The sequence below is a fragment of the Bombus affinis genome, chromosome 13 (assembly GCF_024516045.1).
Source record: "Bombus affinis isolate iyBomAffi1 chromosome 13, iyBomAffi1.2, whole genome shotgun sequence".
NCBI classification, from domain to species: Eukaryota; Metazoa; Arthropoda; class Insecta; order Hymenoptera; family Apidae; genus Bombus; species Bombus affinis.
The window spans coordinates 11,838,253-11,854,638 of record NC_066356.1 but is presented as its reverse complement, the minus strand read 5'-3'; the positions used below and the strand labels follow the sequence as shown (position 1 = coordinate 11,854,638).

At 49.2% G+C, this 16,386-nt stretch overlaps 1 protein-coding gene across 16 annotated transcripts in view; it reads right to left on the bottom strand.

Moving 5' to 3' along the window:
* LOC126923173 (zinc finger protein 853) overlaps nucleotides 1-16,386 on the bottom strand; it is an 81,920-nt gene that overhangs the window by 42,743 nt on the left and 22,791 nt on the right. For 13 of the 16 annotated variants that reach the window (XM_050736372.1, XM_050736362.1, XM_050736368.1 and 10 more), the window contains one exon: nucleotides 8,480-8,810. In XM_050736372.1, coding sequence (XP_050592329.1) covers nucleotides 8,480-8,810 — 331 coding nt within the window. The remainder of the gene's footprint in view (nucleotides 1-8,479; nucleotides 8,811-16,386) is intronic. The other 3 variants (XM_050736361.1, XM_050736369.1, XM_050736374.1) reach the window with 1 other exon arrangement.

Genomic DNA, 16,386 nt, shown 5'->3' with positions numbered 1-16,386 from the left:
CCTGGATGCAGGACAAGATCCCGAACCTTTTCCCGGCGACGATTCTCGCCACTTAACGGGCATCTCGTCGAGACCTTTTTTCTCTCCCTTCCTCTATCGTCCTCGACGACGTCGTTGTAGTAGAAGCAGCGACCAACGGTAGCGATAGCGGCAGCAGCAGTAGCAGCGGCAGACTTTTCGGGTCATTAGGCAGATGGGGGTAAAAAGGGGTAAAAATTAATGTCTCAGAACGAACGTTCGGCCTGTCGAGTGGCCGGCGGAGCTAAGTCCCGATGGCTCTCGTGTCTTTACGATTTTTCATCGCGAGCCATTTGCTCGAGAGAGGTCTCGAAAGTCCTACCACCTTTCGTCTTCCTTCGAGTTACAGTTATACCCGTGTTCGTTTGCCGTCGTTTCGTGTTCTAGAAAACGATGATACCTCGAGGAAGACTGAAAGTACGATGGGAGAAGAAGACGGAGATCCAATCGGTCGTAACGTAACAAGATCCTGTTAAAAACACGCGAAACTCGTCGACGACTCGAAGGAGGTCAGTAGGTGTAGTATAATGGCCAGCCTATTAGGGTGGAAAAGGAATGAGACGCACAATCTGCTATTGACAGCTCGAAGATTTTCAACGACGGGCTCGTTTCAGGCTTGTCGACTTTCTGGCTTGTTGAAAGAAAGCCCGATCCTGGTTTTCCTTCGCACGGTCCAGTTTCAGGTACAAAGGGTTGCAAATGGTGGGAAAGGGTGGGAAAGGGTGGGAAAGGGTGGAAGTGGAGCGCGTTTTCCCCTCGCGTATTCTTATTCTTGGCGTTTTAATCGTATCGCGCGCCCTTATGAAACCATATCGTCTTTGTTATTCGTTTGCGATCGCGTTGTTCTTCGCGACTCTCTCTCTCTCTCTCGTTGTTTCTTTATCCGTTTGTTCGTTGTTTGTGGAATTTCAAGTTTAGAAAAGATAGACGGTCGCGGGATCCCGTATCGGCAGCAAACTCGAAATCATTTACGATCGCGTTTGCGTTCACGACGCCGCTTTTATTCCTCTTTCGTCGACTCTCGAGTTTAGAGAAGGTAAGATCGTCCCACATCAGGAGCAAAGTTGAAATCGTGCTGGTTTCAAATGCCCACACGTCTTTAAGCCTGTTGAGCTCGACGCGACGTATACGAAGGTGTGCAAAGGTGTGCGCGAAGGTGCGCGAAGGTGCGCGAACGTGTGTGCGAAGCGTACCTATAACTCGACCAGTGCACACAAGGCTGCGCCCAAAGTTTCTAACGTAAGACTGTTCTCGTATGCCGTATGGCGTCCTGCGTTGCCTCCCACACATGCCGTGTAGAAAGTTTACTAGATGGAAATCTATATCTTATTTTACGGCCGGCCGTGCTCAATATTCTTGACCCGCCGGCCCGACGCGACTCTCCGATATAAATGGTCCGTGTAAATCTTCTGTCCGTTGTGGGCCGTCTGGCGGAGAAATGCCAGCAGCAAGAAAAAATGAAGCGTGTATCGTACGACGCCAGGATAGAAAGTATTGGGCTAGGATCGACAGCCTTGTAAGAATTCTTTTTCATTGCAACCGCAATTAGCAACGGAGCAACGGTTTACGGAGAATCTGGCGGTGTAGTAGTCGTGTTTTTAGAAACAGGTTTTAGAACCTTTTCTTACTATTTTATTCTTGCGCGTAAGCGATATCGCGCAAGAATGCAGCCACACAGAAGCTTGGATTCGATCGAGGCTTTGCTTATCAGAGCCGTGGCCTCTGTTATCTGTCTTGAATCGTCGCGTATCGGACGTATGTTTTACGCGAAGAAAGGAAAAAACTAGTTATCCTGCCATCTTGGTTTAAGGATCGATAGGTAAGCGTACGCGTACGCGGACACGAGTGCCTTCGCAGGAGAGAAAGAACGTCGATTTAACGAACAAGTGGATGGAATTTGTTTGCGCGAAATTACCGTACTCGTGGCAAAGGAGCAGCACCGAGTATCCTTAACCTAGAGAGACCGGTTCTACGGTTGAAGCGTGATCGTGCAGTCCTCGTTGAAGATCGTAGCCGATTTTGTGCAAAAAGTCGCTTTCGTGCCAGCTTAGAAAGTCAATCTAGATTTTGTAGACCGTTTACTACATGCGAGTATACATTAGATAGAGAACTGGTATGAAGCGAGATTACAGCCTTCTGGTGCTACGCTCGCACGTATCGCGCGTGTATCTCGTCTTTACCGGTGGAATACTTTTTCCTGCTAAAAATTTGTTCGCCGATCTCGCGCGAATTTTCCTCCCCGATCCGTTCTCTCTTCGTATTTCGTCGAGCGAGTCGAACACAACGAGCAGCAACGTACGTATATACGTCGGTCGTGGTGGTTGCCAAAGGGTCGGAAAAGTAAGTCAGTAATGCGAAAGGGTGAAGTCTCGTCCATCTTAAAGGCCTAAAGAGTCGCGTCTCTTTAAGAATTTTAAAACGATTCAGAGTTCACCTACCGAAAGGACGCGCTAGAGCTAGCTCGCGCTGAAATAATAATCGGCGTTCGTTTGAAGCCGACCAACGGCTTAATTAAGAATCGTTCGTTTTTCGGCCAGAGATTCCGTTGTCGGCGATGTTTTCAGCCAGAAGCGAAAAGTTGGCGTCGATTTTGCTTTTTACAGTTGAAAGAACAGTTATTACTCGCGAGTGCATCTCGGATTCTATTCTATATCAGTAACAAGCGATAAGATAACTCGTAGAAAAAATCACTCTCATGGCAACAATCTGAGAACGTACCGCGGATTTGCACGCTTTTGAAAAACTAATAGCTCTATGAATATTGCGGAAAGAATATTGGCTGAAAACTTGCATACGCGAATATTTTATGGATTATTTTCAGATAATCGAATCGACCTTTTTCGCGTCTCTTTCCCCCCCCCCCCCCTTTCTTTCCCCGTTCCTTTCCACGTTCCTTTCCACGTTTCTTTCCTCGTCGAGTAAGATTCCGCTCTTCCACGATTATGAAATTTACACCACGCATTAATCTCGCGTTTATAATAACTCTTATCTACGATAATTTCATTTTTCGATCGTTGGTTTTCTTCGCTGCAGCCTACGACGACCGCTGTGCAGGAAGTTTCGAGGAATTCTTCGAGTTACGGCTAGATGAACGTATTTGAAAAAGTCGGTCGAAATAGACAGTCGTTCCTTGTACGAATCTATCAACGTGCTTTCGAGCAAACATCGCGTAAAGCGAGATTACTTATCTCGGATCACAAACGGTACACAATGACAATAGCGCGCGCGATCGTTGAAAGGTGACCTTAAAAAAATGACGTGGCATTTTCGCGCGTTGCCGAATGCATGCTCAGCAGCTATATAGTTGCGGCAACAGCTATACCACGCTTTCGGTAACGACCGAATGCGAAACGGCGAATCGAGAGAAACGGAACACGGCCGCCGGTACAAAAAGTGTCGACGATTAGCCCTCGTTGACTAGGATTTCGGCGGATAAAGGGAGAAGGCAGGCGAAAGAAAAGAAAAGAAAAGAAAAGAAAAGAAGAACGGTCGGCGAGAGTAGGCGAGAGTAGTAGGCGAGAGTAGGCGAGAGTGAGCGAGAGTAGGTCGAAGAGGAAAGAAAAGCGTAGGCGTACCATACGAACCATCCCCCCGTGCAAAGGCAGACCGTCCCTATTCAAATTAACCCTCATGGAAAAAAATGCATCGCCGCGGAAGGGTTCCTAGAAAATTAGAATAGACTCGTTGGCCTATGTATGGCTCGGCGGCCTATGCATATGCGGCATGACTACGTTAATTTTCTGGCAGGCCATACGGTATCTTCAACTTTTAATTATCTTTACCTTTTACCTTCTACCTTTTACCTTTTACCTTTTACCTTTTAACGGTTTAATTGCCTTTCTCTCCGCTATCGGCGAATACAACTTTCTGACCGTTACTTCTTCTCTCTATCCTCGATTCCTGCCATCGTATACGCGAGATCTTTTTACCGTATGTGAACACGAGTTGCTCGTTCCCGAGGAAAACTTCTTGTACTCGTTTTTCACCGGTGAATTTAGCTAATTGGTCGTGATCTAGCGAGAGGCAGAGCGTGCGTTGCGAGCTTCGCGATGGATACATTTCCCACCTACGTTTCCCTTAACGTAACGTCTTGCGTAACGCATTGTCGTATCGTAGAAACGGTAAATGACGTTCGACGTCGAGCTCTTTTCTTTGTTCGCCGCGTTTCCTTTCGAATTTTCTTCCGAATCTCCTTTCCACCGTCGAGATCGGACGGCACAATTTCGATATACCGATAATTTACGATAGCGGCGCACATATTTACCAATATTAGGATTAACATCGCACGTTAAAATATTTACGATACGGGCACGGTCGACAGTTGATTAACCGGTGTTGCGCGAATGCATTTTAAGTAAGTCATCGAACCACCGAAATCCGCCTTTCCGCGACAAAACGGAACGTAATTGGAGAGGAACGTTTATCGAAGCAAAGATTATTTTAGCGCAAGCCGCCAAGAAGAAATAATTGTGCCGTATTGAACGAGACGTTGGCGTTCCACGTTTTACGTTTCACCCGTACCATCCAGTTTTTCGCAGACGCGTAAAGCGTTGTTGCTTTTGTTTAATCTTTCATTCCGCGTCATTTGTGATAAAGGGCCGGCGCCGCGTTCTTTCCACCGCACCGTGCCGCTTTGATTTTTCTCGAGACGTCTGGCGAGACGTTCCGTCGCATAAATTCTTAACTGGGTGAAATTAGCGAATTAAAAGTAGAGGAGGAAAGGAAAAAGGTGAACGAGTAGTCCGGTCAAAGAAGCAGGAGACAGGGAGGAGGAGGAGGAGGAGGGGGGGGGGGGGGAACGGTGGTTCGCGGCGCGGAGAAATTTCTCGGTCCTGTCAAAAGGTCACCACCGCCGACATCGCCAAACGGAACTGGCTACGATGATGGAAAAATGAGAAGCCTAACTGTGCCTCTACGTGAACTCTGAATTTACGGCGAGCGATCGGTCGATTTTTACGCGTCTTTCTCTCGCCTCTTTTTCCCTCGTGTCTTTCTCTCTCGCGTCTTTCTCTCGTCTCTTTCTCGTCGTCGCCTCGTAAATACGGATACGCGAGCTCGTTCCGAAACGAAAGCATGTCTAAAGCGGACTTAATTTTTATTCATGCACCGACGATGCGGCAATTTTTCGCAGTCTTAACTGGGCTTTAAAATTGTCCGGTCAATTTCGCCGCGGGGACGTGCTCCTTTTTTTAAACATCGTCGAAAGGGGTAAACTCCAATCCCGTACTTCTTTGCCATTTGTATCGGTGTTAACCAACTCGTAACGTTCTCCTCTTAACGGGAACACCCGTCGCTGCCCTATCGAATTTTAATGCGAATCGCGCTCGTTTCTCGAAACAACCCACGACGATTCGCCAACATCGATGGTTACGTCACGTCGAAGCAAGAGAAAAGACAGAAAGAAAGGAAAGAAAAAGGGAGAAGAAGAAGGAAACAGGGAGAACGGGAGGAAGAACGCGAAGCAGAGACGGAAGAAGAGGGAGGAAAGGAGAATGAGAAATTCTGACGCGACCAACTGGCCGGTATCGTCGCTGTTCTAAAAGCTAACGCGACCGCTCGTAGCGTTCAGGAAAACCGATTAATTCCACGCGCGTAGGGTGACCGATCATTAGATTTCGCCCCCATGAAAATTGAGTTTTCCTCGTTGTCGAAGGGATAATCTTTGGTAGCCTCTGGCTCGTTGCGTACGAACTCTGTCGTCTATCCGCCAACACGCTCGCAAATGCGTACGGCTATTTATTGGGCTACTACATCCTAGCGTGCGAGTGCGTGAGTGCGTGCGCGCGTGCGGGCGCTCGTGTACACGAGCGTTTACGCGTACGAGAATATAACGCGGTGGAGCGTGTGTGTTTGGGTTGGTTGGCGGTGGTGTACGCGTGCGACGGTGGCGGCGCGTAACTTCGGTTCCATTATTGAGCGATCGGGCGATCGAAAAATTCCCGCGCTTTTTCGCGTGCGGCGTCCCGAGTGGGGCAAACAGACCTTCTATTGGCTACGCGCCCAGTCACCCTCGTAAGCCCGCCGAGAGAGGGGAGGATGGACTCTACACCCTCGGCAGGTATTTGTCTAGGCTGCAGCTATTGACCAGCTATCGATATCGTGGACACTCACCGATATTATATTCGCCATCCTTCGTTTCTGCCGTTCTCGCCACCGTTTCTCCCACCCCCCCCCCTACTCTCGCGCCTACCTTCTTCCCTTGCCCTTCCTCGCCCCGCTGTTTCCCGTTTTGCCCGTTGCCCGTTGCCCGTTGCCCGTTGCCCGCGCGAATTCTGTCGAATTTCGGTTAATGAATTATATGCATATACGTTGCAAATTTTATAGGCGCGCGAATATATATTCGGCTGTCGAGGGAAATTGTTGTAATGCGCGCGCTGCGAGGGCGAGGGGGAGATCGCGGCTGCCGGGGGTGGCGCGTGAACGCGACGGTGCGGCACTAAATTCCCGCCGTTTTTTGACTTTGACCGGCCAATCGCGGTGAGGCAGCGAGATCTCGCAGCGAAACGAGAAATCAATATTGGTATGCAAATGCTGTGCGGAAGCGGTGTATCGTTTGGGAAAACAACGATAGGTTTCGAAGGGGGAATTCGGAAGGAATTTCAGAGCCGCGAGCACGCCGATTTTTCGATCGCGAGAAATTGGTATGACGGAGCGGTGCGGCGCGGCGAAAGAGATCGATCGAAAATGAGGAATTTTCTCGGTCGGAGTGCGGGGCAGGGGGGAAAAGGGTTGAAAACGTTGGTCGGATGCCTCGCCGCTCGATCTAGGATCCTCGTCGATAGACCGGATAAACGAGCGGTTCTCGTTCGTGACGTTACGGCGATTGGTCGCCGATTTTTCAGTCTCGATGTCTCGAAGCGGCGAAGGGGTGGCGCCTTTACACGCTTATTTTAAAACGTTTCATCGATAAAGACACGGAAACGTAGAGCGGTGCATGCGATAGATGCGCGTACACCGACGTTAGCTCAAGTACCAGCCGTAGCAGCCGTAGCAGCCGTAGCAGCCGTAGCAGCCGTAGAGTGGTGGGTGCCTCGGTACGCGGAAAGGGTGATTATTAATGTAAGGGGTTGCCGAGCAGTAGTTAGTTGCTCGTTGGTAGTGGTCGAAAAGGACGAGGGGGTGAAACTAGCGCGCTGAAATCAATGTCAGCTTCCCCCCCCGCCCCTCCCCCTTTTTTTTCTTCCCTCGTTAAACACGGTTAAACAAACTTAGAACTCGAGAAGCAAGGAACCAACGAAGGAGATTTTTTCGTCAATGTTTCGTTCGACCAGCTTTCGAGGAAATTACCTCTTCCCGGTAATGATTTCGAAGGAATGTTTTGTTAAGACTCGATCTGTTATCCTCTCGCGAGCAGCGCAGCGAGAGCTGCACGTTTCGATTAAATAGCTGGCATACCGACGAGGTTTCGTCTTTTCTTTTTTCTTTCTTTCTTTTTTCTTTCCTTTCATTCGAAAGAGCAGATCTTGGACGAGATGAACGAGACTTTTCCAAGGGTTCGGTCATACGCGTTGCTGACCGGTTCGCTTCTCGAGGCTAATACCTTCCGATTGACTACGCTCATCCCTTAATGAAATTCTTTCTACCCGGGCGCGACCCGTTGGCTGGCTTTGCCGTCGAATTTTCTCATTATTACCCTCCGTCCCTCGTCCGTTCTACGTCTTTCCGTCACTGCTATTCTTAGTCGAGCAGCCGCTCGATAAATTCGATCGTTCGGCCCCGCGTAAATTGAACTTATCTGCAATACGCAACTTGTATGCATACCGAACGACAACGTGTTCAGTCAACGGTGTCTTGGAAACCACGGTTCTGGTGCAGCACGAGGCGCATTGAGCAATCTCGCAGCATGCATTAAAATTAGCCACAATCGGAACGCACGATCGCTCCAACAGATTATAATAGTATATTAATTTATTGATTATCGACTGGCCGCGATGCAATGCGGTATTCATAGAATTTACTATCAGTCCCGGGGATACTGAATGCATGCATTAAGCTCGGCGAGTCGTTGATTTTACCGCGATCATCGAAGACGGACGAATTAAATACATATTTCGTTCTTACTAGGAGAACAAGTCGCGAGAGAATTATTCGAACGAGCGAGAGAAGAACGATTTCTCATTCGATTCGCTTTCTATGGACGCGCTCGATATACGCGTATATATGGTCATAGAGAAAAAGTGAGAAAAGAGAAAGAAAATAAAAGAAAAAGGGAAGAGAAAAGAGGAGAGAGAGAGAGAGAGAGAGAGAGAGGGAGGGAGGGAAGGAAGGAAGGAAGGAAGAAAGAAAGAAGGAAAAAAAACGGAGGGAGGAAAAATGGTCGGAAAGTCAAAGGGCGATCGATGATCGTGACTAATTTGCGAATAAAAGATCATGAAAATGCCGCCGTGCCTGGAAATTGGAATCGTAGTCGATCCAGTAGGATTTCGGCGAGGCATCGGTGGAGGGTAGAACAGATACTCACCCGTATGCAGGCGGGTATGTTGCTGTACATGACTGAGCTGCTTGAACCTGCGGTCGCAATAGCTGCATTTGTACGGTTTCTCGCCAGTATGGACCCTGATGTGCTGTACGAGCTGGTGGTTGCTGGAGAATGACTTGAGGCATTGCTGGCACTGGTGTGGCTTTACCTCGTTGCCGGCGATCATGCCGCCCGGCCCGACGCCGATCGGACCCAGGCCTGCCAGTCCGCCCGCCACGCCGCCGCCAGCTCTCCCCGTCAGTGCACCCGCCGCGCCGAGCTCCCTCGCGTGCATCTGCATCGCGCTCTTGTGCATGAAGATCTGCGAGAAGAACTGCCACAGTTAGTTGGTACGCTGCACTTTTGGTCGAAAGACGGAGGATGGCCAGTCGACGGAAGTTGTGACCGCTGTACTACCGCCGACCGCCATCGCCTCCTGGACTCTGAGAGGTTCGGCTCACGCGTTTATCCTCCGTTTCATATTTTCACGGATGCCAGAAGGGAAAACCGATCGTTTTGGTTGTTTGCTTTATGCACGCGAAACTGTCGATTTGGCGATTCAATTTCTGTTCGATGCCTCGTAAATTTTCAAACGCCGATGCGCTCGAACAATATGGATATCTAGTAGCTAGATTTTGCGCCAATCGTCGGAACGGAGTAGCTCTACGATCGTTGAGGCATCCAAACGTGAATTCGCGTATGCGGCTGAAAGGTTGCAGTTTTCAACATCGCAAACGTTACGTTCAGCACGTACGTACAAACAGAGTGTTACGAGTACGCGTTGATGTCTATTTCTCGATAGAAATAGAAAACGAATAGACGAGAAGGTCCGTCATACGTAACGCGTACCATGTATTTCTCTGTACGAATAGTATTTTTTTTTTTTTTTTTTTGGATTAGGGAAAGAAAGAAAACGCAGGTAAACGTATAGCCTCCCCTGTTTCGTTGTACGTAGACGGTTCGAGCGATCCATTTGATGATTTTCTTATGCAATTATAGATAAAAGAGAGGCAGGAACCGCTGCGAGCGTGTCATAGATTACGTGTACATATCGCGTTAACGTTTACATTTTCGATTATTCATCGAGGAACTCGCGGTTGCCTGTTCGCGATTCGACTCGTTGATCGATGCTAATTGTCAGGTCGCTGTTTATTTCCTCGGAGTCCGTGCTTAAAATTTCACGCGATTCGTTAATCAAAAGTGGCTGCGTTTTAGCCGGCGCTGCCGGCAACGTGTTCAATGTCGCCGATAACTATATCGGCATCGCGACGCGTCGTATTACAGAATCGATTCGGTCATCGATATTTTCTCGTTTCAGAACACGCTTTATCAAAATGGTGCACTTAACACGTATTCGATCCTCAACCAATGTTCGTCGAGTTTCTACGTTAACGACACACGAACCTGACTTTCGTTATTCCACTCGAAATGTCGCTGATTGTCCCGTTAATTCACCCGCTTACAGCTCGTTAATGGAAAGAGATAAGCGTGATTCTTATTTTTCGCGATTCGTTAAAGCCTCGCCAGGCTGGAATATCTAACATGGTCTCTCTCTCTCTCTCTCTATATATATATATAGACGTAGATTATATAAATTAATAAATGTATATATAAATGTAGATATATATATATGTATATATACGTAAAATATATATATATATAGATGGACTGTTGTTCTCCACGAATTTAATAGGAAATGCGTAACAACAGCTGGGCACAAAAGGGGTCGACGACCGTCACCGTGGTTTTCGAAAGCAACCATCCGATCGATGTTTTTCGATTTCCAGTCGTACACGTATGTGTGTCGTGCGTCGTGTGTTAGGGCACGGAGCGCACGTTGCGCACGTTGCCCACTCGGCTCACGGCACTTTGCTGTTCTTCGACGCGAAGAGGAGGAACGTAAAACTGCTGGAAGGGCCGAGTACGAGCGGGTGGAACGCTTGATTTCGGGTTTTCGTTGAGGGAACAGGTGTTGCTCCCGTAGCCGGTGTGGGTGTAGGTGAACGAACGAAAGGGTTAACGTTTAAAACGAGCGTACAGTTCGTGGCAAAAGTCGAGAGATTTCGGATTGCGAGAGCGTCCGCGGAGAAGTTGCCGAAATTGACGAAGGGTGGTTCGGCTGCTGCTTCTTTCGCGCGGACGCGACGAAAGCAGGAGAGAAACGAGAGGGGCAGGAGAGGGGCCGAGTGCGAAGGATTTTATTAAAATATGTTAAAACTGTAATTAAAATCGAAAAATCGCGCGAGAAGTTTTAAGAATCTTAGGCGACCCTTCGTGCGGGCGCGACAAAGAGAGACGGAGAATAAGGCGGAGAGAGAATTGAAATCGTCACCGAGGGTTCTCAAGTTTCTACGACTTTCAACCCTTTCTTTCCGGGTAGACACGACGTTGGATATTTGACGGGTGACCTTCGACACTGGCCATCCCTGATTCTTAATCCCCGTGAGAGAGCAAGAGACTGCGGCTCGATCCTATTCCTCGTTTTTTCTTCTTCTGCCGGATACTTTCTTTCACCCGGGGACAAATCAATTCGAGCGGTGTTTCTCGCCGATTTGAATAAAATTGCTCGTGTTTCTCGAACCATCCGTCCCCGGACGGACGTATCCTTCTCGTTGATAATTTTTTAATGCCATCTTTTTCTCGACGCACCCTCGCTCGAAGAAACCGAAAGGGCAGAATCTACGACGCGAGGAGACATTTTTCCCGCCGATTAACCGTAGTCAAGGGCTGTGACAAGAGGGCGAGGAACGATTCGACGATGGCAAAAGTCGAGTTACGAATTTTTAACGACCGTCTCGAGTGGACCGCCGAGATTTTTGAGAAAGCGCCGCCGAATCCGATCGGACGAATGTTAATTCCGTCGCAAACGTTAGTCTCTGTTCTCTGATCTCCGTTTTCCCCAGCAAATGCTAATTAAGCGCGGCGGCGTTTTACAACGGTTTCTTGGTTTTTCTCAAACTCGAAGACCACACGTTCATTAATCACATTTTTATCTGCCGGCGGACGGAAAATTGCGCTTCGCCGACCAGGCCATAGCGACGCTTTGAATCTTTTTTTCTGATTTATCGTTGTCGCCGCCGTGGGGAGAGAGAGAGAGAGAGAGAGAGAGAGAGAGAGAAAAGGAAAAAAAACAGAAGAGAGAGAGAGAAACGGCCGGATTTGCTGGCAGAAACGAAAAGATGAGGAAGAAAACGGAAAGAGTTGGTTGGCTGCGGTCCGCCGGCTTAATGTCCTTAATAATGGAAAAATATATCAAGCGACACCCACTGTATTTCCTAAGAGGCATTCCTCGTCTCGATTTCACCCTCTGCTTTCGTTCTTCGTCTTCGTATCAGAGGCCGTGGTTACACGCGGATCGCATGTTTTGGCAAACAGACACGATGAAACGTGCCGACCGATGAAACGTGTGACGTCGAAAATGCACTCGTAAGAATCTAGCATTACGCTCGTATAATATCGAGGTCTCGGACGATAAAGACACGATAAGAGTCACGTTTCCCGTCCCTTGCGTACAAGAGCAATTAGAAAATTGGGTATATCGTTCAACGATTACACGCTGCGAAAACTGTGAAATAAAACTGAGATACGTTAATAACGTAGTAACAACAATGTAGTTTATCCGCGTTATCGCATAATTTCAACAAAACGTCTTACATCTTGGAATCTATCGAGCCGTATCGAGCTCTTTCGAGAATACTACTTTGTACGAATGCAAGAAGACGTTTCAATGTAATAAATAGCCAGCGAGCGAAGCACGAAAGTCGGCGAAATGGACAGAAATGGATTCGTCAGATTTTTCCCCGAATGTTATATTTATACGATCGTTACGGCATACTCGATATGGTCGGATGTTCGTTCGCTTCGGACAGTTTGTAGGGACACGCATCTTCCATAACCATACACGGTCGGACGTTGCAACGAATAACCAACAACTTTGACGAATACCATTTGACTTTGTCGCCTGAATCGAGAAACGTACAGAACGTTCTTCTGTCTGAGAAAGCGAATGGTTGGGAATCGGACGTTGCCTGTGGATTTGGCAAGGCGTGGGAGAAGTTGGCCCGTTTTTCGAAAGGGATCCGGAGGATCTGGGCGACGTAACCCTTTGTCTCTCCCTTGGCGCAGTAAATTACGACGGAATAACATTGGTCACTGGAAGTAGGCTACTTTATACACTTGGAACACAAAGCAAAGGTCTCACCTGCTGACCATATGCCTTTTCTCCATGGCACACATACGAACGTAACGTGTTCCGTCCACCCACGCACGTCGGCCATCTAGCACTTCGCATGTGCTATTAACTCGAAGGTATGTGTGCCTGCGTGTACGTGTGGCATACGCGTTCGCGCGCACCTTTCCGCCTCTCCGTGTGTCCACCGTGCACTGTGCACTGTGCACAGTGCATACGATCTCACACGCCTATACGTACATACGTGTGTGTCTACGCGGAGACAACGTCCAATCTAACCTACCTAGCGTTAGCCTGACTCATTCTCCTACCGACCCACCTATCTGTCTAAACTGCGGCCGCGAACAGCGCCGTAATATAAAGGAAAAGGTGGACCTTCTCCGCCTCTTTCTCTCCTTCTCGCTCTTTCTCCCCTTCTCGCTCTTTCTTTCTCACACCGTAATCATCGGATTTAATCTGTCTGAATCGCGGCACCATGATCCGCTACCTCGTGTACCCTGCGCTTCCGGTTACAGGCTAACCTGCCGATCGCGGATCCTCGTCCTCCTCCCCTTCCACCTCTCGGATCCCTGGATTCCGAATATCTCTAAGGATCTGTGATTAGGGGATTCGCGAGAAGCAAACCTCTGGCGTCGAGGCTTCCTGCTGTATAGTAGAGACACGTATGGGTTTTTGGAAGGTCCGATGAAAGAAAGAACGTGGTCCGTGGGTTCGTAACAGTTAGGAATCTGAACATAGACGAACGTTATCGCCGGTTCGGTCGACGCTTTTCTGTGTTCCGTGGGATTTTTTTTGCGTCAAAGCGATTGTGAGAGGTGCGCGGAAGGCCTTGGGGAAATTGTACGTTTGCCTTGGATACGCGTTGGAGCCTTTGTGGTTAGAGAGAAAAGGGAATTCGTTTGGCGCCGAATACGTGGAATCGCGTTGGAAAGATTTCGCGAGAATCGATGGTGGGACGGACGAAAAGACGAGAACGAGGCACGACGAAGAGGTGGCGGTAAATTGTTTTCTCGATAATCTCGCGGAAAGAGAGAGAGAGCACGGGAAAGTAGCTCGTCACCGACGAGTACGCTTCGTCATGGGCGACGTCGCGTCGCAATAATCGAGAAACTAATCGGCGATGCGTTGATCGGGATAGGCACGCGAACCACCGGTGACCAATTAAATTTCCTGGTGAAAATAAAGCGACGAAGTAGCCAGCGCTGGTCGAAGGGAAACCCGTTTAGGCGCGTTACCAGACGGTTAACCCGAGTTGGTGTCAAAATAGCACGTAGGTAACTTACACCGACAACGTTATAATAATCGTCGTGCATACTTGTCTCGGTGGAAACGAGGCAGGCACACTCTATACCCGTGATTGTACACCGAGGCTTGTGGTGGGAAACGAACTTGTGCCATAGGCAGTTAAAGTCATCGTTGTAGGTTTCCCTTACGATATTAATCACGCGTACGCCTTGCCGTGTAGCCAGAGAGTAACAATCTCTAATCCTCGATCAAACGGTGCTCGATTAGCCCAATAAGAGGGCAACGACAGACGGCTTTACATACTTCACCTCGGTCACTTTCTACTCTACTACGGTCTGTATCCTTAAACGGTTCAACAACTGAGTTTACCATCGGCAAAAAGCAGCTTCCAATCCCGCGGTCTAGATAGATGCCGCGGATGAGACGGACGGCGATCGATGGACCAGGAGGCGTTTCAACCAAAAAGAATTGGTTGGTTTAAATGTGATCGGCAGAACGGCAGAACGGCGGAAGAAGAAGAAGAAGGAGGAGAAGAAGAAGAAGAAGAAGAAGAAGAAGCTTCTGGGAAACAAGAAGAGTATCGTTTCGAGCGATGGAATTTCATTGCATAGCCGGAATCGTTGGTCGTTGGGATACGCGACGTGCCGACAACTTGTACGCGGAATACGTAAACGAGTATAACACGGCCGAACGAGTAAACACGGTTGAACGGATCTAGGGGGGACGAATGGTCGGCGCCTACCGAGTTACGAAAGATTGTTGGAGTTGCAGGGAAGATAGCCGGTCGAAGCAGCCCGGAATATCGTCAATAATTACCTCGTGCGGCAAGTGGTGATGAGGATGCTGATACGGCGGCGGTACGTACGGCGGGTGGCTCGGATGATTGTGGGGGTGAGGTCGGGGATGGTTTTGATGCTGGGCTTGCGGCGGGAGCGGTTGGGGCGCAGGAGGCGGTGTCCAAGGCCCGTGGTTCGGCCCGTGGCTTTCATTGGTGCCATACATCTTCAGGGAAGAATCTCGAGCACGCGACCTGAAGAGTCCCTCCCGCCCTCCACGCACGGTGATACGAAAGACTCTGACATCGACATGATGGCTACCCTTGTTGCAGGTCACATCGGCGACACGTTTGATCTCCACGCGTGTTTCTATCTACATAATCGCTCTGTCTCGTCGTTGCGATCCTCTTTTCTAGCCTGTCGTTCCGTTCCAAAGATTTTTTGCCCGCCGATCGATCGTCCTCCGATCGATCGGTATCGTTGGCCGTATCGAGCGAACGATACTTCTGCACGCCGAACAGCCACGTTGCGATGTTTGCGCAAACAACGCGGAGAAACGGTTGCGTGAGAATGCGACACTGTACAAGGAGAAGAGAGAATGCGACGAAGCACATGTACGCGCGAGGGCGTGATTCTTCTTTTGTCCGACCACGACTAGTATCCTGCCGTGTGAGAACGGTATCGTTCCACTTTCACGTGCTTACGTTTTCAGTCGTTTTCCGTCGTACTTTCCAACAAAGACGCGTCCTTTTCAAACCCCCTCCGTCGGCCACGCAGCTCACCCTGGTCGAGCGGCGCTCGTTTTTTTCTCACTTTTTACTCGGCCATACGTGTCGCGATCGCCTTCTTTCGTCGATCGATGACGATTCGACGACCAAGTCGAATCGGGACGAACGCGGACGGAACGATCGTCGGATACTCGCTGCGTAGGGCGATCGGGCGCCCCTGTCTTCTCTCGTTCGCGAATTCGAGAACCAACACACACTGTTTTCACGTATACACGTGGCAACGCTTCTGCCGTGTATCACTGTGTTACCACGATAACTCCCCCCTTGAAATTAAGCGAAACGAAACGACGAAGAACCGGCACGGCGGCTAGATCGAGCAAAGAGAAGAAGGAGGGATCGTTGCGGGCGGACGAAGGATGACCGAGAGCGCGTCTTACGGCGTTACACTGAAGAAACTAATCACTCTGCCGGCCGCGTAATTTCCATATCCTTTTTATTTCTCTCTCGTTCTTCTTGCCTTTTTCTTTGTCGGTTTTTTTCCTTCTCTCTCCCTCTCTCGCTCTTTCTTTTTTCTTTTTTTCTTTCTTTCTTTTTTTTTTTTTTCTTTTTCGGAAATTCACGGGGGTAGCTGGCGTGTCCGTGTGTAGGATAGCGCGGACGCAGCGCTGTACGCCAGCGTGTGGCGTCTCTCGCAAACTAAGCCGGTCGAAGGGGGGGACAGAGCGATTTCTTGGTCTCTCGCGCTGTGCGTGTGCTAAACGGGGGAAGAAAAAAGGTGGAAAGGCGCTGATAACGCGCGGCGACGAAAAATTGCCGGCTACTCGAAGAGATATCGATTGAAATAACACGATTCCGGGGAACACGAGCCAATCGGCACCGCTGACACGGCGGAAGGGGCCAATCGTGCCCGGTTCTATCTCTCTTTCACAACCTCCCTCGCTCGCTCCCCTACTTCTTCTCGTCATACGCGTC